The following is a 27,321-nucleotide window of genomic DNA, read 5'->3' on the forward strand; positions in this document are numbered from 1 at the left end:
TAACTTGGAAACTAAAACTCGAAAAGACGAATCTAGATATTTGTGATTTGATCAGATCTGACACCTTCGCTTTCCCTTGGTTTCTTCTCTTTTCCAATTTACTTTGCCAGTTGTGATGAATATAGAGATACATATAAATATAATATGATCAAAGATAATAATAATGATGACGGTGATGACATTGTTGAGGAGATTGATCAATAACTCATACATTAGATCAGAGTTGTTTAGATGTGTGTCATTGATACATTGTAGACTTGGCTTCAAGGATGTATTTGTTGGTCGCAATGTATCCTCATTATGGCATTGCATTATAAGTAGAGATAACAATAGATTCAAACATAACTTTGATCATATGATCACAAATCTATATAGTGACAGTAGTAAGAATACGATTAATGACTCGTTCAAAGTAGCATTGGAGAATAACAATGTGGAGTTGGTTACTTATATCATCGAGAGAATGAGACGAGTGAATGATGGTAGTGATCCGAACATGGTGAGCAGGGAGTTGCTCACTTATGCACTTGGCCCCACTACAAGATCATTCAAGTTCAGCCTGTTGATGCTCCAGACTCTGAACGACTTCCCAACCGAGGCACTATACCCTGTCTTTGTCAAATCAATGATGTTGTCCGCATTGGCTATTCACAATGACTTTGACCTGTTCATCAAGGTGGCTGCACGACACTATCCGACTACTCCCACCTTTCAATCATTGGTATACTTTGGTATTGAACAGCCCATTGATGTGCCACTGTTCAACAAGCATCAATCAAACATTATCAAAGCGTTTGAGGAGTATGTTGGCTCATCTATCGTGCACGATATCACCTCTACAAACATCAAGAACTTCTCACTCAAACATGAGTTGTACATGTTGATCATCAAGGTGGCAGAGCATATGGTACCAGGACAACAGCAATCAATCACTCGCGTCAAACAACCAATGAACATCCATACGCTCAAGACTATTGGAACACTCGCCAATCGGACACCTTTGTTCAATGGACTTGTTGAAGTGAATGGTGGCGACGTGGCCTTGTCCTTCATGAAGAGTGTCAAGCATTTGATGGCCGAGTACAAGTCACTGCCAGGGTCTGTCCCAATCTTTGATCAAACTTTGTTGCAAGGTGCACTGTCTCGAGGACACATCGACTGCGCTCTGTACATCATGGACACACTCATACCATTGCTTCCTCGAAAGTGGTCGGTTAGCTCTATCGACATGTCATCAGACCGTGATTGGTTGGGCTTGGTAGACAAACTACTCAACAAGGACAGGGTCATGTGCTTGCTGATGGGCATCTATACCAGCGCGATCAAGTCTCGACGAATGGATGTGATTGGTCGTCTGAGCAAACACCCAAACTGGACCGCGCCTCCAATCAAGTCTGTCAATCAAACGCTCAGCATCGTCCTGGAGGACAACTACATTGAAGGCATAAAGAGGCTCATTGGCGTTGGTACTGCGCCCCATCTCTTTGAGATACGCACAGAGACACTATGCAAATGCTCAGACGACACCCTTGATGTGTTGTTGGGGTCGATCAAACCTGGCCAATTGTACATCAGGACAATGACCTCCGAGGCGAGAATGAGTGCCAGCATGATCCTTCTGATTATCAAGCATGGCCATCACACTGACAAACCAAACAAAATGTTCCCAAGTCAACTGTTTGAGGAAGCAGCGATATATTTAGGCGACTACGACTTGATGCTCAGCCTGTACAAGTCTGTGGACAAAGGATGTTTGGCAATGGCGACCAAGTATGGCGTGGACAATGCACGTATCAATCAATTCTTACTTGATAAATGCAAGACACTCACAACTCGAGAGATTGAGAATCAAGTCTTTCATTCATTGGCCAACTTTGGACATGGTAACATGTTAGCGGCACACCTTGCCTTGCCTCAACACCTCGCTCGATTTGACTTTGATGGTTTGCCTGCCGTCGCCAACATGCTCCTGGCATCTGATGTGATTGGCTATTTCAATATGGACTCTTATCTGGATGACGAGAAGGCTAGGTTCATATGGTCGCGAGTGCCAAGCTATCGCAAACGAGACAAGTTGTTCATTGAGAAAGTGTTGGAGACATATGCTGCCATCAACAACTTCAATATGTATAAAGTTGTATTGGATAGCTTGGTAGAGGACAATCACTTCAAAGGTGAACCCTTCATAAAGGCACCAACTATCAATCTGATCAAACGAAACAAAGGAAACAGATCAGGATACAGCGTCGTCCAACTATTCAGGCCACACAACAACATCAACTCAATAGGTAGTTCTACAAGATGTCACAACATACTCATATATATATGACACCATTGGTATATGAACAATATATTAGAGAGTTTGGATTGCTCGCTCATTGATCGACTAGTTGATCGATCGATCGCATCAATAAACATGTCAATGGGCTTTTCCACAAGTTCTCCATCAATTTGCAAGCATTGAGGGCATGTGATCTCTGAGTCCTTAGTTGATTGATTGATGATTGATTGGTTGGCTGACAGGCAACTTAACATTGCAGGTTGCGCGAACAAAAAGTAGCGTGGGCGGTTGCAAAGGGTTCGCGAACACAAAGGCAGAGAACGAGCCATCGTTGATTCATTCATTCATACATTGTTATACATTCATACAAATATACATTAGTTAGTTATATATATATATACATACTCATTCGTACTGATTAATAATGTCAGCAGCGGATAAACCGCGAACATATAATCCAGTGGGCGATGTATTGTTCACTCATGAAGAGATACACAAGACAATAAAGAACCTCTTGGTTGAGTATACCGACTCTACAATCTTAGCTGAACAACTACAGGTATGACATCATTCATTCAATCGTGATTGTGACTCACACTAACAATCAAACGAACGAACGAATGAACGAATGAACGAATGAAACAAACAGAACTCTGATGATGCAGGTGCGACAGAGGTATCATTCGTACTTGATACTGGTACTTATAAGAATGATAAGTTGTTTAAAGACTTGAAGGCAAGGAGAGACCCTACACCTTTGCAAGGTCCATCGTTGTCGATTGTAAACAACTCGTTGTTCAAGGAGAAGGATTGGAAGGGCATTTCAAAGATCGGTACAGGCTCCAAACAGAAGGATGTCAACTCTGTCGGCAAGTTTGGCGTGGGCTTCAACTCTGTCTATCACATCACCGACTGCCCCGCCATCGTCTCGGGCGATCGCGTCTACTTCCCCGACGTGCTCGGTCAGTTCTTCCCCATGTCCGAGGCCGGCACCAACGGCTACTTCATCGACTACGAGTCGCTCACACGGTGCGACGATCAGTTCGCGCCATTCCAGGCGCTCGGCTGTCAGAAGGGCGCCAAGTCACACAACGGCACAATCATTCGTCTGGCGCTCAGAGGCTCGTCAGGCAAGATCAAAGAGGAGGCGACCACAGTGGCTGGCATCAAGACGTTGTTTGAGCGATTCGTCAAGCAGGCGCCACACTCACTGCTCTTCCTACACAACCTGCGACGCTTGTCGCTCAAGATCGACGGCAAGGAGATATTCAACACAGTGATCGATGACTCATCAGTAATGGAGCGTGCGCCAAAGATCAAGATGCTAAAGGACTACTTGCGAACGATCGAGGAGCAGATACCTGCCTCTGTCGACAAGCGCAAGCTTCGATTGGATATGTTCAGAGAACTGTTGGCGAACCAGACAAGCTATCCAGTACTGCACTACAGGCTGGGCGTGACATCGACTGACACGAGGACCGGCTCATCAACGTCGAATGAATGGTTGATCACACAGGGCTATCGCGCATCCAAAGACATCAACAACATCATACAGCACAGGTCGATGCGCGACAAGAAGCTGATACCCACAGGTGGTATCGCCGCGCCTTTGGTACAAGACGACGCCAACTTCATGGGCCGACCCTTCTGCTACCTGCCCATCGGCACCATGTCGACCAACCTGCCCGTGCATCTCCACGGCTACTTCTACACGACGAGTTCGCGTACCGAGATCAACCTGTCGGACCTCGACCCGACCGACTCGTCCTACCAGCTCGTGCAGTGGAACACAGTCATTCTCAATCAGATCATACCCCACCTCTACCACCTGAACCTGGTAGAGCTCAAGAGCCTGCAACCAGAGCGCTCGCTCTACTCCTACTTCCCGGCCAAACACAGCAAGGTGGTCAAGATCGAGGACAAGGTCAAGCCAGCAACACTGGCCATGATCCTCGAGTCGCCGTTGTTTGACAATGAGTTCAATCAAGGACATCACGACCGTCTGTCCGCCTTCCATCTGCTCAACGGTCTGCCTCAGTGCGTGGTCCAGGTTCTGCGCGACAGGAACATTCCATGTGCGCTGCTGCCCGATGAGCTGTTGCACACTCTCGAGAAGTATCAAGAGTTTAGCAATCATCTCAAGTATGTGACCAGGGAGAAGCTGTGCAAACTGTTGACCATGTTGCCAATCAAGAAGTATAACAAGGAGCTGATGCTCTATATGTTGGACGAGCAGATCATCAACAAGGGCCTGTTGAATGACGTGCCCCTGTTCCAGAACGTCAATGGCGATGTGGTCGCTCTGAACAAAGAGAGCGTGCTACACACGACGAGCAACGAGCGCGTCATCAAAGTCTTGTCGCCTGTGCTCGCCCACGCGATCCTCTCCAAACTATGTCTGCAGGACTTGGGCTTAACACTGCCCCAATCACTCAGCGAACACTACAAGCTCGAGTCCATCACCTACATCACATTCCTCAATCTGCTCAGTACATCATTCTTCGACGGGCTCGCGGTGACTGAGTCGGACCCCCTGCCAAACCTGGACCTCGACACTCTCTGGCAGTACTTTGGCGAGGACCTCCAGTTTAGGTTGCACTTTGACAAGCTGTACGACCTGCCCATCTTCCCCGCCAGCAACATGGGCAAGTGGTACGCGCTCAATCATCCCGGGCTGCTCAACACAATCACAGAGTCGCACGTCAACACTGTGCGCCCTCTGTTGACCGAGCTCAACTTCCCAATACTCGACAAGAATGCGCTGCTGGACGAACCTCTCAAGAATCACAACACAGTGGCTGTGTTGCTGACCGAGCTCAAGGCGACAAAGTTCAGCGCATCGAACTACCCCAACAAGGAGAGCCTGCTGAAGAACTTCTTGGTTAGCTCCACCTTCTTCGGCAACTCTCTTTCTACACAGTACCGCCAGCTGTTTGCCGCGCTGCCACTGTTTGAAGTGTATCCAAACAAAACGCAGAAAACATACGCTACGCTTGCGGGCAACCCATGCTCGCTGTCCACCGAGCTGGGCGAGTACACTCAACACCTTGCCACACTCTACATCAAGATCAACTCGACAGATCTCGAGTTCCTGCCACAAGACACTGCGCCAATGTTGTTCGCCACGTTCAATCAGGCGCATGTACTGCCCAACATCACAGACTTTGCCACGCCACTTCAACTCAAGGCCATAAAGCTGATGCTACTCAACCTCAAGGACTACAACATCACAAAGTTAAAGACGATCAAGTTCGTCCCGACTCAATGTGTCACTCAGCCATTCAATGCGCCCTCCAACATGTTTGTGCACAGCGCACATACATCTATATTGATGCAGGCCAACCTTGGCCACCTCCTCATCAGCGAGGAGCTCTCACACATCGACTACTCATACCCATGGTACCTGCTCTCAGCCATGACCAACCTGGACGTCCAGAGACTTCAGGACATCACAATTCAGATCGCAACCACTCAGAACGATCAGCTCTTTGACCAGTTCATCGCTTTGCTTGCCACGTCCGGCGCGCACGACTACCCCGACTCGGTCTTTAGTCGTCACCTTCAGAATGTGACTTGGGTCAGAGTGGCACAGCTGGACAACCAAGATGAGTATGTTGGACTCAGTCCATTCAAAAGTGATGCAACCTACGTCATGCCAAGCATGTGCCATCGTCCGTTAGACTCCTACCTCTGCTTCACCAGAGCACACATCGCAGACATTGGCAATGTGGACATGCCCGACAACATGCAGAGACTGTTGTTTGCCAAGCCATCTCTCCAAATGATCTTGGACAACCTGCGCAACATTGCCAAGCAGGTGACAGCACTCGCCGCACCCGTAGACCCCTCAATCATAATGAAGATAGTCGATATAATATACACAGAGATACGTCAACACATTGCCACGACGCCCAAGCTCAAGTCTTGGCTCGCACAGTTCAAGTGGGTCTGGACAGGACAGCAATTCATCAGCGCAGACTCTGTCGCCTTCAAGAGCGATCGCGACTTTACACCCTACCTCTTTGAGATACCCACCTTCTTGGCGTCGCATCACCGTCCTCTGTTCAAGCTGTTTGACATCCCCGACACCTATGACACCAAGCGCTACTTGCTCGTCGTCTCCAAGATGGAGCGTGAGCATCATCTCCAGCCATTGCCAGAGGACAAGCTGAAGGTGGTGCTGGAGATTCTACGTTTCGTTGGAGAGAAGGAGAACAAGACCGTGGACGTGGAGATACCAGGCACGGACAACATACTCTATCCAAAGAATGAGGTGTTGATCTGTCGTGGAAGTGACAACCTCACCGTGGGACTCATGAGGAATGGATTCCACAAGATCAGCGATGACATCTCATTCAACGTTGGCAAGAACCTAGGTGTGATTACCGACCGCGAGCTACTCCACCAAGGCCTAACCGACAGTGGCTTTGGACAAGAGGTGGGCCTCGACTCTGTATGTACCCAAACACTGCCCAACAATGAGATCACATACTAATCAATCAATCAATCAAACGAACTGTAGACGATCAAAAATTTGTTGAAGGATGGTTACAATCCAAGTTCATTAATGGGCGAGATGATACAGAATGCAGACGACTCGGAAGCGACTGTGATGGACATTGTGTTGGACTTGAATGATCATACTGGAAAGATTCCAGAGCAGTTCAAACAACACTATCCAAAGAAGTTCTTTGATATATTGGGCCCATCAATCACATTCATCAACAACAAGTCAATGACAGAGAAGGACATCAAGAACATCCAGAGCGTGGGCCAGTCCAAGAAGACCAAGGACAACTCATCGATTGGCCGCTTTGGCTACGGCTTCAACTCGGTGTTCAACATCACGGACATCCCCTCGCTGGTCACCAACGACTCTATCTACTTCTTTGACGTGCACCAGAACCACTTTGAGAACTACATGGACAGCAAGCGCGGCAAGAAGTTCTCGTTCATCAACCGTGCCTTTATCGACGAGATGATCCTTGAGCCCCTACTCCCCTACCAGAAGTTTGGCCTGGACCTCGTGCGTCCATTCAACGGCACGCTCTTCCGTCTGCCAATGAGACGCGAGGTTGACGAGCAATACTCGTTCGCAGAGTGGACCATCGACGACCGTGAGAAACTGTTCAAAGAGTTCATCAACAGCGTCGAGAACTGCATGTTGTTCCTTCCCTACATCAAGCGCATCAACTTCCATCGAATGGCCGACGGCGAGTGCAAGTTGGTACACTCAATCACGCGCATGGACAAGGATGACCCGTCAGTGCTCAAGGGCTGTCTGCACAGGATCGAACAGAGCCGCAACAATGCTCCAGAGCCCACAGACATCATTCAGATGAGGGAGTACATGATCGAGAGTCCTGAGACGGGCAACCTCGACACTCATCGCTGGCTGGTGGGCCGTCGTGTTGGAGGTGATATGGCCACCGAACTGTTCAAGCAATCGCTCAACACGATTGGACATGTTGCCGGCGCCAAGAAGCGTCTGCCACTCGGAGGTGTCGCGCTGCCTCTTGACACTGACAAGACGTTCAAGGGCAAAGCATTCTCCACGCTACCCATGTCTATCGACACTGGACTGCCCGTGCACATAGATGGCTACTTCGAGACTAACTCAGCGCGATCCTCGATCGAGGACAATGGAACGTTTGGCAACGAGTCGTTCCTAAAGCTACCACCTCATGTCAGACCAGAGAACATGCCCACGCTGTGGAACATTGTGCTGTATGAGGACATCATCGCGCCCATGTACGTCAATCTGATGATGGAAGCCAGACGCCACTTCACAGGCTCTCTCAATGATGTCAAGCGATTCTACTCTCTGTTCCCCAACGCAGGTTCCGCCGACAAGTCCGTGATGCGTATCATCAACAAATTCAAGTCGGAGGCGAGCAACAAACAACTGTACGTCAAAGTTGGAGTTGGTAGCACGTCGTGGTCTGTCTGCGGACGCAAGTCGATCGTGATCACTGAGCGCGAGGAGAACGACCCCAGACAGCTGGAGATCGCCAACATCCTCTCGCTGTACAAGGCCGAGGTGCTGCACATCCCCAGCCATCTCACATACTTTGTCAATGGCCAGCAGCTTGGTCCCGCATGCGTGCGCGACTTCTTCACAGTCACTCCAATCAAAGACCCTCCCTCGGCCATCCATGTCTTCAACTACCTCATTCCCCTGCTCATGATTGACCCCGCGCAATTGGTCGGCCTGAACATCCTGTTGCTGGAGAATGGAACACTGGCTAAGATAGAGTTCCGTAATGCTCCCCATGGTAACGGCCAAGATCTCAAGATCCTGTACAATCGAGAATTCGTCGAGATGTACCCTGACGGCAACATGTTTGTGTGTGAGCAGCAGTCACGCGAGCTAATGCGTGTGGTCGGAATGCTTGGCGATCGACTCAACGTTTGCAACATGAGCAAGGGTGAGTGGATCGTCAAGCATGTGATCAACACACTCGACACCAAGACCTTTGAAGAAGTGCTCGCGATCCTTGACCAGTTCATCGATGTCTATCACACTCTGCCCATGGCCGAGAAGATCAATTTAACCAAGCGCCGCCTTATCCCCATCCTCACGCCACACGGCCCCAAACCATTTGTCCTCAAGATGGCTGCCGAGTTGTTTGACCCCAACTGCGAGGAGCTGGAGCCATTCCGTGCTGGATTGGCCTTCCCGCCCCACGAACTCAGCCATGACAAGTGGAACGACTTTTGGTCGCGTATGAAGCTCAAGCGAACATTGGACGCGAACGACTTGTTGGATCAGTGCGCATTGGTATCACGCGAATTCCTCTCGATCAACGCCAACAACAGCAACGAAGACAACAAGGGCAAGTTGGTCAAGCGCGCAAAGTACCTGTTGATGCAACTCGAGGTACGCAACCTTCTGGACAACCCAAAGTACTCCAACATGTACATCGTGCCATGCAAGGAGTGCAAGATAGACGGCGCGCTCCCCATGCCACTGCTGTCTACACTCAAGGGCAGTGTGAATGACAAATATGCCGAGTTGTGCTTCACAGTCAAACATATCCGCGCTACACCACTCAGCGACAAGCCACCCGAGTCAACAGACATTGCCAGACACTTCTTCAACTGTCTTACCCTGGCCGAGACAACCTGGAAGGTGGGACTAAATGCCATCCACAAGGAAGAAACGATCAAGTACATTCGCAATGCAGCCGAAGCCATGAACAGAGGCCCCAAGTGGGATATTCCCATCCCCGCGGGCCTCAAACTGCCCTTGCCAAAATCATCCCTGTTCATTCCGATCACAAATGCAACCATCTCGGCCTCGGATGACTTTCCGCCCTACTTCTTCTCATTCAACTCCCACTATAACTTGGAGACATTGAAGCGCATCGGCGCCATCTCCAAGATAAAGGTCACAGATGTGGACCACTTGCTCTCCAGGATAGCTGGTGACACGCAGTTGTCAGAGATTCTGGTCAAGTCCATCGTCAAGCTCATCGTAAAATTCTACGTGACGTTCGACAGAATGCCATTCCTAGTGACCAACAGGAGCAAGCTTCTACCCAGGGATGATGTGTTCAAGTTCGAACCTGCCGACTCTGAAATGAGCAAGATTGTCAGGAGACTCGATATGGACAAGTTGCCACTCATTCATCGCGATCTGCAGACCATCTCGTACATTGCTGACAACTTGCATGATGTGAGCGAGGTGGTGACAGAGCGTTTGGACACTGTCAACTCAAAGATCCTGCCGCCCACCAACCAAATCTCGGCGCTCAACGATCGTCTGCGCAACCCCCTGGCCATCAAGTGTTGCCGCTCCATTCTCGAGACATCGCGCAGCCGCTTCAACAAGAAGGACATTGAACAGCTGGTCACTGCACTGTCAACAATCCGTGTCCAACTGGCCATCGTCCACTCCAAGTTCATGTGTGGCCGCACCGATGTCACGCTTCACCCCCTTGGCTCCAAGTACATCTATGATCGCGCTAACAACATACTCACGATCAGCAAGGACATCGACCCCAGCACCTACCTTATCATCTTCACGCAGATCACTAAGACATATTTCAACATTGAGGAGTACTCCATCAATCTGTTGTTCAACATCAATGTCAACCTGAAGAACGTCATCTCCATCATGATGGAGTCATTCAATCTACAGATGGACGAGGTCAGCCTCACGAAAGAGGAAGCCAACCCACACGCAGGTGTCCACGGCATCCACTACACCAACGACGGCCAGAACTACGTCCTCGACCCGCTCAACTCATTTACCCCAGGCGAGACCGCGTTACTCGTCTTGGGACCTGAATCCAAGTACACACCAGTGGTCGTTGGCCCACTCGACTATGAGCTGTCCTACTTTGAAGAGTTCAAGGTGTACCGCATTGGCCAACACTTGGTGCCCTCGTTCAATTTGTACAAGGTCACACCAACATACATTGACTATGCCGATCGCATGGATCAGGTTTGTCGCTTCCTGCGAGAGATCATATACGCAGGCGTCCCAAGACACACGATGGACACCATCATGTTGCGACTTCAAAGCCATTGCTCAGACAGCCATCAGGGCAACGCCATCAAGTCGATGGCGGCCGAGATCATCGCCAGCAAGAAGGTGGACATCCGTCATCACGTCAACCCCATAGATCTAATCAGCTTTGGTCAGTTGAGCATACAGGACGTCGCACCAGTCAAGGAGGAGAGTGGCGACAAAGACGAAGAAGAGGACAAAGTGGAGGAGTTGAGCAACGTGGAGAAGGCATTTGTCTACTTAGTGTTGGCGACAACGGAGTTGGAGGAGATGGATCAGTTGTATATATCATCGATTGGACTCATGTCGCATCAGGTCGTGATCAAGTGTCTCAAGGCCATCCTTTACAGTAGGACCCCGGCAGGTGCCCAGCCAACATTCAAAGAGGACTCCAACTCGATCTACAGTCTATTGACATCGATTGATGATTGTAAGATTAGTACCATTCCAGATATACTATGGTTGGATCAACTCTATCTCAGCTCTGTGCATCCCGAGCGAATGAAACCTGTACAATTGGACAAGTCACAAATGGATCAAGTGGTCTCTATCGCTAGGCAAGCACATCAAATCACTCAAGGTTTAGTAGAATCACTCTAGAGTGAGGACTAACACAACAACTGTAACTAAATAAACAACTCTGTGCTCTTCTCTCTCTTTAGGTAGGTACATCAACCATATGATTGATTGATGGTCAGGGTGCACGCATGTTTGTGTGATGGAAAATGGATGGAAGTGATCAGGACCAACAGTGTGTGAGTGATGCCCAAGCAAAACCGTCGCGCCCCATTATCCAGAAAACTCATCGCAAGTTCACCGTTTCTTATGCCAAGATCTAGTCAGCTGACCAATCATCTGGTTCACATTGTCATGCAGACTGAGTTCCTTTTGATGGTCCTACCGAACACTACCATGACCATCATGCTTCAATCATCTCAACTATACTCATTCATTCATCTTTCAATCAATCAATCACTCAATCACAATTATTATTACAACTGCTCATTAATCAATCAATCAATCAAACATATAACAAGATGGACACACCACCAGACTCTGATGTGTTGGTCACCCATGAACCAATATGGTCCACCATCAGGAATCAGATGATGGAATACAATGACTCCACTATCTTACCAGAGATACTTCAAGTATGTAGTGACCGAAATCATACCACCATACCATCACACCACACTAACTCAATCAATCAAACATAAAATGTAGAATGCTGATGATGCCAACAGCAAAGAGATAACATTCATACTTGATAGTAATAGTTATGGAGTTAACTCATTGATCAGACATCCTAAGCATGGAGGTAGAGACCCATCACCTCTTCAAGTACCGTCGTTGGTGATCATCAATGACTCGGTGTTCAAGGAGAAGGATTGGAAGGGCATATCACTGAATGGAACTGGTTCAAAACAGAAGGATGTCAATGCAGTTGGCAAGTTTGGACGTGGCTTCAACAGTGTATATCATTTGACCGATTGTCCCCAGATTGTCTCTGGCCAGACGTTCTACATGCCAGATGTACTCGGAAAGTACTACCCGCCATGCGCCGATGGCAATGGATACAGCCAACGCTACGAATACCTCACGAGCCTTGACGATCAGTTTGAGCCATTCAGGGTTCATGGTTGCAAGAAGGATGAGAAGGTATTCAATGGTACGATGATCCGTCTGCCACTCAGGACTGATGACAGCCAGATTGGTGTGGCCAAGACCGTAGAAGATGTCAAGGAACTATTCCAGAGGTTCATTGCCATGGGACCATACTCCATACTATTCCTGCGTAATGTGAGGAAGATGACATTGATTGTCGACGGCATCAAAGTGTTTGAGACCGAGGCGGAGCAGGCAGGTGACATGACCGCCAAGATAAACACGATCAAGGACTTCTTGTCCAACATCTCCAAGATCATACGAGGACAGGATACTTTGGAACAGTTCCGCCATCACCTTGGACAACAGAACTGGTCTGGGTTTCCCGTGGTCCATTATCCACTTGGTGTGAGGTCCCATGACTTTGAGAGCGGCTTGGTGTCCTCGTCCAAGTGGTTGATCACGCTCGGTTATCACTACTCACCGACGATCCACGATATTATCAATCACAAATCAATGAAGACGACCAAGTTGATACCAACTGCTGGTATTGCCACACCCTTGAAGCACGACCCCAACTTCCGTGGCCGACTGTTCTGCTACCTTCCCATTGGCACGATGACTACCAACCTGCCCGTCCACATCCACGGCTACTTCTACACGACCAGTTCGCTCTTAAGCTTCTCCTCAAAGATAGCCAACCTTGGTTCGTCGTAGACATAGTTGAAGTGCTGGAAAGCGTGTCTCATTTTGATGCCGGTTGCGATCCAGGGATCGCCTAGAGACTCATTGGGTCTCTTTTCGAATGGGGACATCTAGATGTATATGGTGTCAATAAGTATAGGTCAATTGTCGAGAATAAACCACCTACTCTCCAAAATAGTCTATCGACCTCGGTGATATCATAGTCACCTTGGTCGCACATTTCGTAAACCATGGAGAACTGGGAGGCGAGGAGCTGGAATCCTCTTCTATTTGCAAAGTCATACGACCAAGCAATGGGAAGAGCAGAGGGCGATCATCTCCTCAGCTTGGCCAAGAGGCGAGAACCCCCAGAAGCCGGAGCTGGCAGATCTCAGATTTCCAGTGGCCGTGTTCAACACTGTGCCTACAAAGAAGAAGACAGTCGACGTCCTCAAAATATGTGATCTAAGGGAACTGTGTCGCTTCTTCATGAGCTACACTCACTGTGTCTATGCACGTCTAACCAACATCATGAAGAACGTACCAATCTCGGAACTACTGTTCAACCTGTTCAAGGAGAAGTATTACTTGGATACATTGGGCTATGATAACTATAGCCCATACAATATTGGTGTCGACCTCGACAGAAAGACAGAAGCATACAAGAGAGAGGCCACCATATTTCGTAACAAGATGAATGTCAAGGCCGAGGGCGATGATAACAAACCCAAGCAGTTTACTGTGCCAGTCAACGAGGTCACCAAGCTCTACAACGATCTTTGTAAGCCTGAGAATATGTTCAACAGCCAGGTGGCCCAAGTTGCCAAAAAGGAATGAAGACATCTGCTCTAGTTTCCAGATAGATCAGGATGCGGTCCAGCCAGGCGCAGACACCGGTGTCCACACCCAAATAAATCACTTACATCATCATACTCACAACATTATTCACCATATCTTACTTGTGACCAATCCCAGAGTTTGTCGAGTCCACCGTCAACAAGAAGCTGAGCGAGACCGAGCGCAACCTGGTCATCTATGGCGCCGACGAGATCGACATTGTGCGCTCCGGTCTGGACGACACCATGACCAACGCCTGTGCCGAGACCAGAAAGACCGCCATGGAGAAGAACACCGACTACCGTACCGCCGCCCTCTACAACGCCATCATGAAGATCAAGGCTGTCTACGGGTCGTCTGGCAACATCTTCTCTTAAGAGATGTGCACATGCACGCCTGTATTAATAATGGTAGCTAGTAGTAGCTTAGCTGGTACATGCATGCTGCTGCGGTGGCAGCTGGTTGTTATTATTGGTCGAAGCTCGTCTCCTGGTAGACCAGGTCGACCAGCATCTACTTGACCACCAATCATCAATGAGAGTGGACACGGGTGCCTAGTCGAGCTAACACTGCCCTGAAAACGAACCTATTTTACCATTCGCGAATCCGTCTCATCATGTCTACTCATACATATACGAATACACATACACAAACAGAGCATCACGACTATGTCGATTCATTAGAGTCAATGCTGAGCTGGCCAATACCAGATGACATTCTGCTCGGACATCTCACATCAGTCGATCCAACACTGGTACCCAATCTGCGCACGAGTCTCTTGCTCTTCACCTCGTACTACAACGTGATGGACAACATTGGCTACCAGCGCTCTCCCTTCCTATCCAACAATCTCAGTATGTGTGGCCCAGAGACGAGGAGTACTCCTCAGCTCGACAACAAGGACTAACGATAACTCGCCTCCTCGACCCACCTCGACTCACATCTCTGTGTCGACAACAACATAGAGCTGCTCTTTCATCATAGCGTGGACGTTTGCCATGCATTGCTGAGGTATCTCGAACCGATACTGATCGATGCGCTCGTCCCCTACTTGATGAGGTACAACGAGATAGCAATTGAGTGCAACATATCGAATGTGCGCTTCAGGTGGCAGACAGAGCATGTGGACATCAAGGTCGAGCAGTTCAACCAGATGCTGCTGCGAATCAGATGTGTACTGATGCGCAAGGAGTTTGACAACCCGAGGATGTACGCCGTCGACCATCTCTCGACTGCCATCGACGCCATGTCGTTGCATCATCGCTGAGGCAGCAGAGCCGTTGCCATTCATTTTGCAATCGATGATCAGATATGCTCAAGATATACATCACCAACCGACACCAACATTGATCAATCTTACTTAGTCGCATCACGCTCACTCTGAGCTCAAGCAATGGACCAGGATGAAGGTATGGAGAGCAGGTCAGTCGGATCAACGCCATCTTGTAGATGTACGATGCTAACAGGCTTGGTGTCACATGCTCCTATCCACGACCAGCATAGATCGCGACAACTGCAGCAACAGCGACTGCAACAACAGCAACAGCAACAGAGACATTGTAGACGAGCCATACCAACCTCTGGTGTTGGTCATTGATGCTGGCTCTGGGACGACAAAGGCTGGCTTTGCTGGAGAAGATCGGCCGCTGGCTGTGTTCCCAACGATGGTCGGCCGTCAATATGGATACAGATGTCGGACTCCATACACCTTTCCAACAACAACATCACCATCAACAACATCATCACAAACAACGACACCATCTCAATGTACAGCAACATCACCACCAACTGTTGTCAATCTACCAAGCGCTGGCACACCATCCAGCAACGCAAGTAGTAGCAGTTCGAGCACCAGCTTCAGCAGCACTAGCAGTACGGCAGCTAGTGATTGTGGCGATATCAGCTGACACAATGAAGCCATCTTTCAATGGCATGCCCACTTTGAGCAGGTGTTCCAGATTTGATCGATCCGGTCAAGCCTCACATGATCAACGCCATCTTCTCAACCCGATCAATCATTGCGCTGGGACTACAATAAATGATGAGACGACCAGTCACCTGGTCCAACCTTGACAGTCCAGGGCTTGGTCGAGACGAATCCATCGGTGTGCACACGTTTGATGTTGGCAATGTCATCCTTTATTATCGTTCCAATCATCTTGCGACCACGAGAGATGATGAATGGCATGATGCGAGCGAATGGCGTGTCGAACGTGTCGAGGTTGTTGATTGACTTGACCATGACGTTGCCATTGTGAGTGATGTTCATCGCATCGATCGAGTGATTCTCTGGGAGACTGGCCTTGAAGTATACGTCAGTAATACCGAGCGCCTTGTCGATGACAACATTCTTCTCTGCCTTGATGTTGACATACTCTTTGGACTTGTTGTACTTGGAGAGAGCGCCCCAGAGACGTTGATAGAGCTCCTTGGCGCGTGGCACTCCTGCTTTCTTCCACTCTAGTACCTGATCGATGAACTTGCCGAACAGCATGTTGCCATTGACTCTGCCAGTTGGGTAGAGTAGCGCGTTGTGATTGCCGTCGCTGATGAGGTTGAATGTGAGGCCTAGCTCCTGGGCAAAGGTGAGGTCGTAGTGAGTATAATAGTTGTGCTCGCTTGGTCTGAATGCTCTGTGCTCACCTTTGATGGTCCATTCGATGCCTTGGCTATCCACTTGGCTTCTTCCTGTTCGATGATATCTGGTATGACATGCTTGTTGTACTTGCTGAATAGGTTGAGGGCGGCTTTGTTAATGTTTGATCCTGTAAAGTACAAGTCGATGAYGCYATTGGTACCTTCTTTGAGWGCGTCGGCGTCCTTGATGAAGTCCAGCCATGTCTCCTCCAGCGTCTTGATGGGCTTCTTGCTCTTCCTCTTCTTGGCAGCCTCTACTTTGATGTATAGACACTTGCCGTCGAACTTTTGTTTCTTGAGCTCCTCGATCAGTGATGCCTTGCTCATCGTGCTGTAGSTCGTGCCATTGTAKGTCTGCACTTGATCATTGTCGTCGTCCCACTTGTACGCCACGACTGGCAGTATCCTATCATCGTTGTATCTCTTGAGGATGATGCCCTTGGGCTCAAAGGCGCCCTCCTTGTATAAAGTGTAATGCTCGTTGGTTAGTTTGAGATTTACGACTCTGACGCAGCTGCTCTTGGTCGAGATCCTGCAGTAATCACCTTTGACATTGATGCGAATGTTGAGCTTGTCCTCGATCTCTTGGAGTAGCTTGAGTGGCACCATAGCGTTGCGCTGTAGTTTGAAGAATCGCTTGAAGATCCATGGCGTGCTAAACGATATTGACGATTGGCGTACTCGATTGCAACCTCGAGACGAGCAGCTGAGCCATCGATCCTGAGCTGATTACTGAACCGTTGGGCAACCATTCTGATTGCCTCTCGAGTGTATGCTCCGGCGTAGTGTCTCATCTGACAGTCGAGGTTGTTGAGTCTGGTTGTGCTGTAGGTTGCTGGCATGTTATAACTTTACTAGAGATAATAAACTTATATCATTTAGAATTATTTGTTGGCCATCAGCTGTTTGTGAATGTAGCCTTCCTGGTGTCGATTGAGATTGGTGCGACCCACCTCAAAGCCACACTCACACTTGACCTTTTCTTTGTTGTTGGCCTTGTGGCGTTCCCTGAACTCCGGGTCTGATTGGTAGTGAAGTTTGATTGATGGCATCTTATATCTGTTGGAGAAACTATATTTATGTACAATTGGTGGCGATCGCACAGGACTCTTTGTTTAGTCAAGTGGGATTGTTGATAGATCGAATCGCAAGCCGTTGACCGCTCCAATACAATGAATAATAATGTTGGGTCCATGTTGAGCGTTGTTGGCAAGGTTGAGAGGTATCTGGATAAAGGACACATTGGGGTAGTTCTCTTGGATACCCTTGTACACTAATTGGCCAACTGGTGCGAGACCCTGGAAGTATACCTGTTGCCATTGGAGACGTTGAAGTTGTTGTTGCTTGGCCTGGAGGGCACTCTGAATATCCGCAATGTCATCTGGTAGTAAGCCTGCTGGGTTGGCCAATCGTTGTTGGCGAACCTGGATGCTCTGTTGGACCTGAAGGAGCTGATTGTTGGTATTGGCCTGCTGAGCTGCCACTTGAGCCGGGAGATTGGGGAGGTCGTTGCGGCAATACAGACAGACGCGACCACCTCGTCTATCAAACAGGATGCCAGACTGTGCTTGAATGTTGAGAGTTGCCATCCAGCGGCACATCTTTCTGTGTTGGTAGTCCCACTGATTGTTCTCTCCAGAACCAAATGAGCGAACTTCAACAATAAAGTCAGGGACTGTAGTGTTGGCCCTGGTGTCCTTCATTGCATTTGGTACGAGGACCCACCTGGCGTTGGTCATGAATGCAGCGTCTGGGTTTCTAATTGAACATATTAGATTATAATCTATCATCAATCACATTGCAGGTCAACTTACCTCTTGACAGATACACCATTGATCACGAACCGATACGCGCTCTGTCCATCAAAGACGTGTCCGATGATATGTTGAAGTGGAGGTCCTTGGATGTCCTCATTGGTGTTCTCGTTGATGTTCCAGTTGCGAAGCTGGCTCGTAAACTCTACGTTCTGCTTGCTTGGTCTCCCAGCCATTTCCTTGATCCAGAGTATGCTCTTCCCTTCTGTTTCGATAATTAGGTCGTCGTTGATCTCCTCGATCTCGTCTAGAGGATTCCTCAGATTGAGATAGGGGACGAGAGGAGAGATGTCGATGGGTGTCGCGACAGGGACTTTGATCTTCTGGACAAGAGGATCGTAGGGACCTATTGGGACTCCTTCGTTGAGATGGACAAATTTGTTGTACACTGTGCTGTCGAGAATTGTATCCCAAGGCAATCGAATGTAATAATATACAGGTTGTTCTATGTCCTCTAAGTGATTATGATTGATATCCATGTTGTGAGTGTTGAGAATTGGTGATGAATGAAGGGTGTTCAACTTTGATTGACTTTTAAGGTTGGTTTCCCTTATTTTAACTTTATTTGTTATTATTTTCATTGGGTGTGAATTGAACTTCAAACATCCAATCACTCTCCACATCCACTCAGGGAGTCTCAGGGATGATCAAATCAACCAAAAAGAGTAACAGTGTCCAAACAGGGAGCCAGGGAGTCGATGGTGGAAGGAATTTAAGAATACAAATAATTCTTTCTATTATTAAAAAGTTTCCACCATTGACTCCCCAACCTCCCTATGTCGATACACATCCTCTTTTTCCCCAATTTCCCTATCCCTATTACCCTCCCTTCCCTCCCCAAGTTGCGACAGATACACTTTATTATTCCCTCCCCATTCTCCTCCCCATCCTCCCCAAGTTTGTCGACACATCCTCTTTATTATTATTATTATTATTATTATTATCCTCCAAACTCCTCAAAAGATATATAAAAGAATATTAAAGAGAGAATCAGACACTAATAATGGAATCCGCGCAGCGGATGTAATGTGGGAAAGGGGTCCCCCTGAGTTATACACACACCGCCAACCCAACTATATGTCCACCTCAATCAGACTGCGATACTGGCTCATGCCGACATGAGCCACAATCTCATTGATCAACGACTGTGCACTGCGGGCTATATCGACGCCTGGTCGATACTTGGCGCAAAGATCAGACTAGATGTAGTGCGACTCCAAGACATCGCCACTTCCATCGCCTCAACCAAGAGCAAAGGCCTGTTTGACAAGTTCATCAACACGATCAACCTGTACCACACTTCCAGCGATATGGCCACCCTGACCAACATTGAGTGGATGAAGGTTGTTCAGAAGGACTTCTCAGTTGATGAGCGAATCACCCTGGAGTCATTCAAGTCACCGTCGGTCTTTGTCAGTCCTGGTCAATGCTCGCGTTCAGAGGACGCTAATCTATGTTTCACGATCAAATGTGTCGCCGACCTCCCCGAGAAGTTCTCAGACCAACTCAAGGAAGTGTTGATGCCCCGACCCTCGCTCCAGACCGTGATCAATCACTTGCGCAACATATCCATGTACATGGAGACACGCCCGCTCAGGCAACAGGGTGCGCTGCTGACCAAGATTGTTGCTGCCATCTACAAGGAATTGAGCCAGTATGTTAACAAGCAACAAGCCCTGCTCAAGAATAAGCTGGCCGAGTTCAAGTGGATCTGGTGTGGACGTCACTTCACCAACGCAGGATCAGTGGCCTTCACCAGCCAGGCAGACTTCACACCATACCTGTTCGCCATCGACCAATCATTGATCAATTGTATCGTCCGTTGTTTGAGCTGTTTGACGTGCCAGACGAGTACAACACCGAGCGATTCCTACTTGTGATCAAACTGATTGAAGAGGAGAACCGTGACAAGCCATTGCCCAAGGACAAGCTCAAGGTCGTGCTGAACCTCCTCAATGACATTGGCCAGACGAAGCAACCAGACATCGACACATTCATACCTGATGACAATGGTGTGCTCTGTCATGTGTCACGCGTATTGGTGTGCAAGCTTGGAGACAGGTTGTCCAATGACCTCTATTCCAACAACTATCGCAAGATCAACGATTCCATCACACCCAAGGTTGCCTGCCTACAACCTTGGCATCGTGTCTGATCTCCAACTGACTCATCAAGGTGAGGAAGACAATGGATTTGGTCAATACACCCAACTTCATAGTGTAAGTACTACTTCAGCAATCATAAGATCACTCAAAAATTGTGACGAGTGAAATCAATCACTTGATCATTCGTTCGACCACTCGACCAATCACCTCAATGCAAACAATCACATAATCACTCATTCGATCTCTCGATCATTCGAATGTAAACAATCACGCAATCACTCAATCGCTCAATCACTCATTATACTAACATTCAATGTCAATTTATAGGTCTTGAAAAGGATACTCAAGGATGGATATGATCCAAGCAGTTTGATGGGTGAGATGATCCAGAATGCAGAGGATGCTGGGGCTACTCAGATGGATATCATCCTTGACATGAATGATTACTGCAACTTGCTGACTCGGGAACTCCAGAAGAACTATCCCGCCAAGTTCTCCACCTTGCTCGGCCCTTCGATGACATTCATCAACAACAAGCCAATGACTGAGAAGGACATCAAGAACATCCAGAGCGTCGGTGACTCTGACAAGATGAACGACACATCATCAGTCGGTCGCTTCGGACATGGCTTCAACTCATCGTTCAACGTCACCGACATCCCATCGTTGGTTACTGGCGACAACTTCTACTTCTTCGATGTGCATCAGAACCACTTTGATCGCGCGAGCTACATCAACAGCAACAGGAAGGGTAAGAAGTTTGCCTTCAACAGCGGACTAGTGGACCCCCTGATGTTGCAGCCCTACAAGGCGTACAGCGAGTTTGGTCTCGACCTCTCGATGCCATTCAACCAAACCATGTTCCGACTTCCCCTGCGCAAGGTTGTCGATCCAAAGCACTCGTTCTCCGATTGGACCATGTCCAACCTCAAGGATGAGGCGTGCCACGAGACTCTGTTCAAACAGTTCATCGACAAGGAAGAGAGCTGCATGATATTCCTGTCCAACATCAAGACAATCAACTTCTATCGCATGGTAGATGGCAATACGACGTTGGTGAGATCGATCAAGAGGAAGGACCAACCTGAGCAGAAGACGATCAAGATGATACTGAAGGACCTCGAGCAGGACCCATCGAGGAAGCCTGAGGAGGTCATTGAGCTGCGCAAGTTCTCCATCGAACCTGAGGGTACCACCGTTCAGTGGTTGGTTGGTCGCCAGGTTGGTGGTCCGACCGCCAGTCAGTTCTTCAAGAAGTCACTGGACGAGAACAACTCGGGCAAACAAGTCAAACGTCTCCCACTGGGTGGTGCAGGTATGTGTCACGAGTGACATCAACATTCATTCAATCAATCAATCACAAATACTCACTCATTCAATCAATCAATCCATATAGCCATCCCAATCGGTCGTGAGGACGCACACCTGGTCGCTGGCCAGGTCTTCTCCACCTTGCCAACTACCATCAAGACCGGACTGCCAGTTCACATTGATGGCTACCTAGAGATGCACTCGTCTAGGAAGTACATTGAACACTCGGATGGAGAGCCAAACCCAAGCAACGGTGCAATCTGGAATGCAGTGCTCTACGACGAGATCATCGCTCCCATGATGGTCAAGCTGATGATCAGGGCGAGGATAAGCTACCCAGGCGACAAGATGATCAAGCTCTACGATCATGTGCCAGACCTGTCAAAGTGCCACAAGCCATTCACACGCATTGTTGAGACCTACTTCCAACTGGCAATCTATCAGCCGTTGTGTGTCAAGCTACATTCCACCTCGTGGGCCAAGTCTACACCCTCGTCATTGTTGTGTATCACCGAGAACAACATTGCCCAGGCTGAACTTGACATTGCCAAGAAATTGAGCAAGTATGGGGCTGAGGTACTGTTGGTCCCCAAAAAGATGAGACCCAAGATCCATGGTCAAGACTTCAACATTTTCAGTGTTCGTGAGTTGCTCAACAAAGTGCCGGTGACCACTGTAGAGGACGCACTCATGTTGTTCGACTACTTGTATCCATTGTTCCAGATCAACCCCGATTACTTGTTGGATCTGAACTTGTTGGCCATGTATGGCGGAACATTGACGAAGTTTGCGCGCGCCAAGAAGGGCACCACCATCTACTACCTCTACACTGAGATGGCCTACACCATCTATCCCGAGCCCACGGCCTACGTCCATCCAGAGATCTCACTCAAGTTGGAAGAACTCCTTGAACAGCACAACAACCGCGCCAAAACCTTCAACTTCCAATCGGTGAATGAGGTTACCATTCTCTATCGGCACGTACTCAAGAAATTGAATGGTAGATCACACGACTATGTGATGTCCAAGCTCAATCACCTGCTCCAGGTCTTCTTTGTTTGTGATGATGGCGAGGTGGGCCTGTCAAACGAAGACAAGGCTGGGCTCACCAAGTTGGAGATCATCCCAGTGGGCACACCCGACCGATTCACCTTGCGACCAATCACAGACTTCCACGATCATACCAATGAGGAGTTGGCACGCTTCGACATCCTGTTCCCCCCGGACCATGAGAACACCAGAGTGGAACATCTTCTGGAAGGCTATGGATCTTAAGAAATCAATGGATCCCGACGAGTTGCTCAGACAATGCCAACTTTTCTCCGCTGACCACTCTGGTGACGCCTACCCCGCTGATGATCAACTGGTTGCCACCGCCACCTACCTGGTAAAGGCATTGGGTGGAAACAAACTCGTCGATCCCAATGTGCGTGAGCTTCACATCGTGCCGTGCAAGCCAAGCACGATCCAAGGTGCCATGGCAGTCAGGGCATTCGCCACTCTCAATGAATCAGTTAATGATTACCAGCATTGGCCAAGGCAATACTTTACCGTGAGACTGCTTAGAACATTCCCAGTGCGATATCCCGAAGTTGGTCAAGAGGGAGAGCGTCATCCAGACACACCTTCGATGGCGGACTGTCGCGAACACCTTGACAATGTGTTGGACTTGGCAAGAGACCATTGGCGGTTGGAGAATGGTCTAAACAGTGCTTTCAACATCACTTTGTTGAACTATGCCATGCTCAATGTTGAGGGAGACAATGAACTGGAGGAGTACTTTGCGAACAAGGACATCAAGATACCGGTGCCAGGCACGTCTATGTCCATCGCACCATCAGACATCGTCCTGGAGATTAATGATATCTATCAGCCGTACTTCTACTCCTTCCGTCAACACTATGCCAAGTGTCACAATGTACTGTGCCAGCTGGGTGCAAACAGAAGCCTCACCTCTGCCATTGCGGTCAGGAAGATCAATGCCCATCCCACGCCCATCATACCACTTGCCAATTTACGTGCCATTCTCGGTCTGTTCGCCAAGTGCAACGAGAATGATTTGGACCACCTCCTCACCAGCAAGAATGTACTTGCCCCAAAGGCCGAAGTACACAGTGCCAAATCTACCAAATGCAAGAGACTCGACCTGGAAAAGGTCAACCTCATACATCCTAAACTGAACATCACCGTCCAGGACATTGGATCAGTGGTGGAGGAGATGTTGGACACTGACAAGTCGACCATCCATGATGCTACTGCCTACCAGACACAACTGAATGAGCGACTAAAGAATCCCATGATCGGACAGCTGACCAAGTTGATACTCGAGCTCGCTGAGAAGAAGTACAAGGAGGACATCATCCAGCATGTTATCACATTCATTGGCGTCGTCCAGATCCATCTTGCGACCATCCACTCAATCTTCACCTACAACGGCATGGACATCACCAAGGTGTCTGAAGGCTCGCGATATATCTATGATCCAAACAACTACACTCTGACCATCAGTAGAGACGTCAACCAGAATGAATGGATCGACATCATTTGCGACATCATCAAGAATGAGTTCAAAGTTGGCAGCCGCACCAACCTGTCCATTCTTTTCAATCCAAACATGGAAATGAATAATACGATCACTGTGATGAAGGCCATGTACAAGGACAATGCTGAGCTATTCGATGATGTCCAGGTTGAGGCTGATCAGCTGAACCGACACACGGGCAATGGTGTGTACTACTCAGTCGACGGCACCAACTATGTTATGGACCCCATCAACACGTTTGCTCAGGGCGATATGGCTTTGTACGCAGAGTACAACACAGATGTCATGATCAGTGTGGTCGTTGGTAAGCCAGTTCATCGCCTCTCGCACTTGGATGAGATAAAGTGTTATCATATTGGCGAATACATCGTGCCATCGTTCCATCTGTTCAAGATCACACCATTCCACACTGGCTACAAACATCGGATGCAGAGAGTTGGACAGTTCATCAAAGAGCTCAAGTCATCGACTCTTCCAGAGGAATCCATTGAGTTTGCCCTCTACAGACTGAAGAACAACTGTCTGTCCATCACCGAGTTCAATCAGATTGGCGCCATGGTCAAGGAGATCAGCAAGCCCGATGTCCAACAATATCACAACCTTGGGGACGTAATTGTATTGCCTGACCTGTTGGCTCAAGGACTCAAGCCAGAGACTGCGCCAAAGACACCAATCGACGATACCTACCAAAAGGAAAGCAATATGATGAAGGCCAATATATACTTCAGCCGAGCCAACAAGACACTGGATGAGCTCACAATCTGTCACACGTCCTATGCAGGTGTACTCGCTCACGATATCGTTCGTTGGTGTATCCTAGCAGTACTGATCAAGCAGGGTCTGCCATTCAACACCAAGTCCAAGTCACTACACAGTCTACTACATTCCCTTGGAACAGGTTTCAAACTTACAACAATCACCGACATACTTTGGCTTGACAAACTCTACCTCGACTATGAAGATCCAGATTACAACGAATCGATGGAGCTTGACCTCGACAAAGATATAGTCACATGTGTTGCAATAGCAAGAGATGCAATCGACATTACAAATACACTCTTATAATATAATATACTTACTTGTATATATAAATAAATAATTGTATAACTACTAAATGAGATAATGAGTTTGGAAAGAACAGTGTGACCTTCATGAAGGTCATGTTATCTTGAGACCCAACACTAGTGTTGGGAAAGTATACTTCCAGGAATTGAAGAGATACAGATCTGTGGGAGAATGAATGAATGAATGAAAGGATAGTGTCTAGTTATAACTTAAATATATGTACATTCATATGTATTTATTATTATTATATATATATACTGCTAATGTGTTAAGTATTACTTCTTAACAACACTGCTCTTCCTTTGTAGCATACTATACTCGACAGTGACACCTGGTCCAAATGCCATTGTGATCAACTTATCCTCCTGGATGTTTTGCTTCTCCAAACGATCGGCCAACACAAAGAGCAGAGCGGTACAACCAAGGTTGCCATAGTTCCTCAGAGTGTCGTAGGAGTACTCGAGGGCATCGGACTTCCAGCCCAATGCATTGAAGTTCTTGCCGACAGCCTCGAGAATGCGTGGGCCACCTGGATGGATGGCCAGAGCAGGACGCTCACCGTCCTCCTCCTTCCAAAGTCTGTTGATGATGTTGCGGCCATTGCCTGTGGCAAAGTATTGATATAGAGCAGAGGCAACGTTCTTGGAGAGGGTCATGCAGTAGGAGCTCTCGCCGTCGAGGGCTGGGCGCAGACCGAGCAGGTGTTGTGAGTCGGGGACGACAGCGCCACCAGTCTTGGTGTACATCCACTCACCCTCTCTGTCAACGATGATACTGGCAGAGCCGTCGGCAAACAGTGTCTGGGCAACCATCAACTCCATGTCGCTGTGGGTAGTGTTGTATTGGGTGGTGGCGACCTCGCAGGCAACGACGAGTACGGCACCAGACAGACCACCACGGACGATATCACGAGCAAGACGGAGGCAGGATGCACCACAGAAGCAACCATTGTAGTTCAACTCTTGCTTGCAGATGTCCTCGGACAGGCCCAACTCCTTGATGACGGCACAAGCAATGCCTGGCTCGCGCCAGCCACTGGTGCAGGTGGTGATGATATGTGTAATGTTACTCTTGTCCTTGCCCCACTTCTTGAGTGCGCGTTGGGCAGAGGCAACGGCGAGCTTGACAGCTGTGTGTTCGAAACAAGCCTCACGCTGGGCCATAGTTGGGTTGGCACCATCGGCAAAGATGTCGTATGGCATCACACCAACAGCCTCTGGGTAGTCCTCGGCCGAGACATCCTTGGGCAACAGGAATGGATGGACAGTGTGGCGCTGCTTGATATTGGAAGACTTGACAAAGGTCTCGAACATGGTAACTTGGGCATCGGTCCAACCATCTCTAACTCTGTCCTCTCTGCACTTCTCCAAAAAGTGTTCAGTTTGGATGGGCAATGGTACAGCAGTTGCCCAGGCAGCAATATGGGCCTCTGGTTGATGGTAGGTATTGGCAGAATCATTGATTCTAAGGTTGGAGAGATCTGGATTAACTGGAATAGTCATATTTAATTGTTTGATTAATTAATTAATTGATTGGATGTGATGAATAAATAATTGATTGATTGATTGATTGATTGATTGATTGGTTGAATGAATAAATAATTGTAATAGTACTTTGGTATAAATAATAAATAATTGATGTCTATGTTTAGAACTGATTGAACGACTTAATGACTTTAAAGGAACCATCATTGTTGCCCTTTTTAAATCATTCGTCTTCTCATTCTGGCCCTGAACAAAGGTTACACAACCAGAGGCAACTGTTCTGTTCATTCATGACACAGCCATCCAAAACCAGTGTTTGTTTGTTTGTTTGTTCTGAGCTGAGCGATGGAGACGATGATGAGCTGCTTGAGGGAGCGCGATGGAACAGTACGTTGAAGTCGATCCAGTGACCGGATCGAAATCACCCTGTTGCTGATGTTA

At 48.3% G+C, this 27,321-nt stretch overlaps 13 protein-coding genes across 13 annotated transcripts; 10 read left to right on the forward strand and 3 right to left on the reverse strand.

The window, feature by feature from the left end:
* Positions 1–496: 496 nt before the first annotated feature.
* Positions 497–2,292, forward strand: SAMD00019534_080600 (hypothetical protein; the record flags this gene model as incomplete). Its single annotated transcript, XM_012896520.1, has 2 exons — positions 497–2,127; positions 2,226–2,292. 2 exons carry the CDS (start codon positions 497–499, stop codon positions 2,290–2,292), a joined length of 1,698 nt encoding a protein of 565 aa, XP_012751974.1.
* Positions 2,293–2,705: 413 nt separating this feature from the next.
* On the forward strand, positions 2,706–11,301 carry SAMD00019534_080610 (hypothetical protein; the record flags this gene model as incomplete). Its single annotated transcript, XM_012896521.1, has 4 exons — positions 2,706–2,840; positions 2,931–6,734; positions 6,804–11,226; positions 11,279–11,301. The coding sequence occupies 4 exons, from the start codon at positions 2,706–2,708 to the stop codon at positions 11,299–11,301; spliced, it is 8,385 nt and encodes a 2,794-aa protein (XP_012751975.1).
* A 532-nt stretch (positions 11,302–11,833) lies between these two features.
* On the forward strand, positions 11,834–13,118 carry SAMD00019534_080620 (hypothetical protein; the record flags this gene model as incomplete). Its single annotated transcript, XM_012896522.1, has 2 exons — positions 11,834–11,947; positions 12,021–13,118. 2 exons carry the CDS (start codon positions 11,834–11,836, stop codon positions 13,116–13,118), a joined length of 1,212 nt encoding a protein of 403 aa, XP_012751976.1.
* A 498-nt stretch (positions 13,119–13,616) lies between these two features.
* Positions 13,617–13,922, forward strand: SAMD00019534_080630 (hypothetical protein; the record flags this gene model as incomplete). Its single annotated transcript, XM_012896523.1, has 1 exon — positions 13,617–13,922. One exon carries the CDS (start codon positions 13,617–13,619, stop codon positions 13,920–13,922), a length of 306 nt encoding a protein of 101 aa, XP_012751977.1.
* Positions 13,923–14,610: 688 nt separating this feature from the next.
* Positions 14,611–15,189, forward strand: SAMD00019534_080640 (hypothetical protein; the record flags this gene model as incomplete). Its single annotated transcript, XM_012896524.1, has 2 exons — positions 14,611–14,776; positions 14,888–15,189. The coding sequence occupies 2 exons, from the start codon at positions 14,611–14,613 to the stop codon at positions 15,187–15,189; spliced, it is 468 nt and encodes a 155-aa protein (XP_012751978.1).
* Positions 15,190–15,400: 211 nt separating this feature from the next.
* On the forward strand, positions 15,401–15,829 carry SAMD00019534_080650 (hypothetical protein; the record flags this gene model as incomplete). The annotated part of the gene is made up of 1 exon (XM_012896525.1): positions 15,401–15,829. One exon carries the CDS (start codon positions 15,401–15,403, stop codon positions 15,827–15,829), a length of 429 nt encoding a protein of 142 aa, XP_012751979.1.
* Positions 15,830–15,951: 122 nt separating this feature from the next.
* Positions 15,952–16,416, reverse strand: SAMD00019534_080660 (hypothetical protein; the record flags this gene model as incomplete). The annotated part of the gene is made up of 1 exon (XM_012896526.1): positions 15,952–16,416. One exon carries the CDS (start codon positions 16,414–16,416, stop codon positions 15,952–15,954), a length of 465 nt encoding a protein of 154 aa, XP_012751980.1.
* A 330-nt stretch (positions 16,417–16,746) lies between these two features.
* On the forward strand, positions 16,747–16,896 carry SAMD00019534_080670 (hypothetical protein; the record flags this gene model as incomplete). The annotated part of the gene is made up of 1 exon (XM_012896527.1): positions 16,747–16,896. One exon carries the CDS (start codon positions 16,747–16,749, stop codon positions 16,894–16,896), a length of 150 nt encoding a protein of 49 aa, XP_012751981.1.
* A 778-nt stretch (positions 16,897–17,674) lies between these two features.
* Positions 17,675–18,852, reverse strand: SAMD00019534_080680 (hypothetical protein; the record flags this gene model as incomplete). Its single annotated transcript, XM_012896528.1, has 2 exons — positions 17,675–18,317; positions 18,374–18,852. 2 exons carry the CDS (start codon positions 18,850–18,852, stop codon positions 17,675–17,677), a joined length of 1,122 nt encoding a protein of 373 aa, XP_012751982.1.
* A 639-nt stretch (positions 18,853–19,491) lies between these two features.
* On the forward strand, positions 19,492–20,528 carry SAMD00019534_080690 (hypothetical protein; the record flags this gene model as incomplete). The annotated part of the gene is made up of 2 exons (XM_012896529.1): positions 19,492–20,027; positions 20,114–20,528. 2 exons carry the CDS (start codon positions 19,492–19,494, stop codon positions 20,526–20,528), a joined length of 951 nt encoding a protein of 316 aa, XP_012751983.1.
* A 322-nt stretch (positions 20,529–20,850) lies between these two features.
* On the forward strand, positions 20,851–23,064 carry SAMD00019534_080700 (hypothetical protein; the record flags this gene model as incomplete). Its single annotated transcript, XM_012896530.1, has 2 exons — positions 20,851–21,793; positions 21,875–23,064. 2 exons carry the CDS (start codon positions 20,851–20,853, stop codon positions 23,062–23,064), a joined length of 2,133 nt encoding a protein of 710 aa, XP_012751984.1.
* SAMD00019534_080710 (hypothetical protein) lies at positions 23,018–25,396 on the forward strand (the record flags this gene model as incomplete). The annotated part of the gene is made up of 1 exon (XM_012896531.1): positions 23,018–25,396. The coding sequence occupies one exon, from the start codon at positions 23,018–23,020 to the stop codon at positions 25,394–25,396; it is 2,379 nt and encodes a 792-aa protein (XP_012751985.1).
* A 275-nt stretch (positions 25,397–25,671) lies between these two features.
* Positions 25,672–26,898, reverse strand: SAMD00019534_080720 (hypothetical protein; the record flags this gene model as incomplete). Its single annotated transcript, XM_012896532.1, has 1 exon — positions 25,672–26,898. The coding sequence occupies one exon, from the start codon at positions 26,896–26,898 to the stop codon at positions 25,672–25,674; it is 1,227 nt and encodes a 408-aa protein (XP_012751986.1).
* Positions 26,899–27,321: the final 423 nt, after the last annotated feature.

The sequence above is a fragment of the Acytostelium subglobosum genome (genome assembly GCF_000787575.1).
Source record: "Acytostelium subglobosum LB1 DNA, scaffold: scaffold17, whole genome shotgun sequence".
NCBI classification, from domain to species: Eukaryota; Evosea; class Eumycetozoa; order Acytosteliales; family Acytosteliaceae; genus Acytostelium; species Acytostelium subglobosum.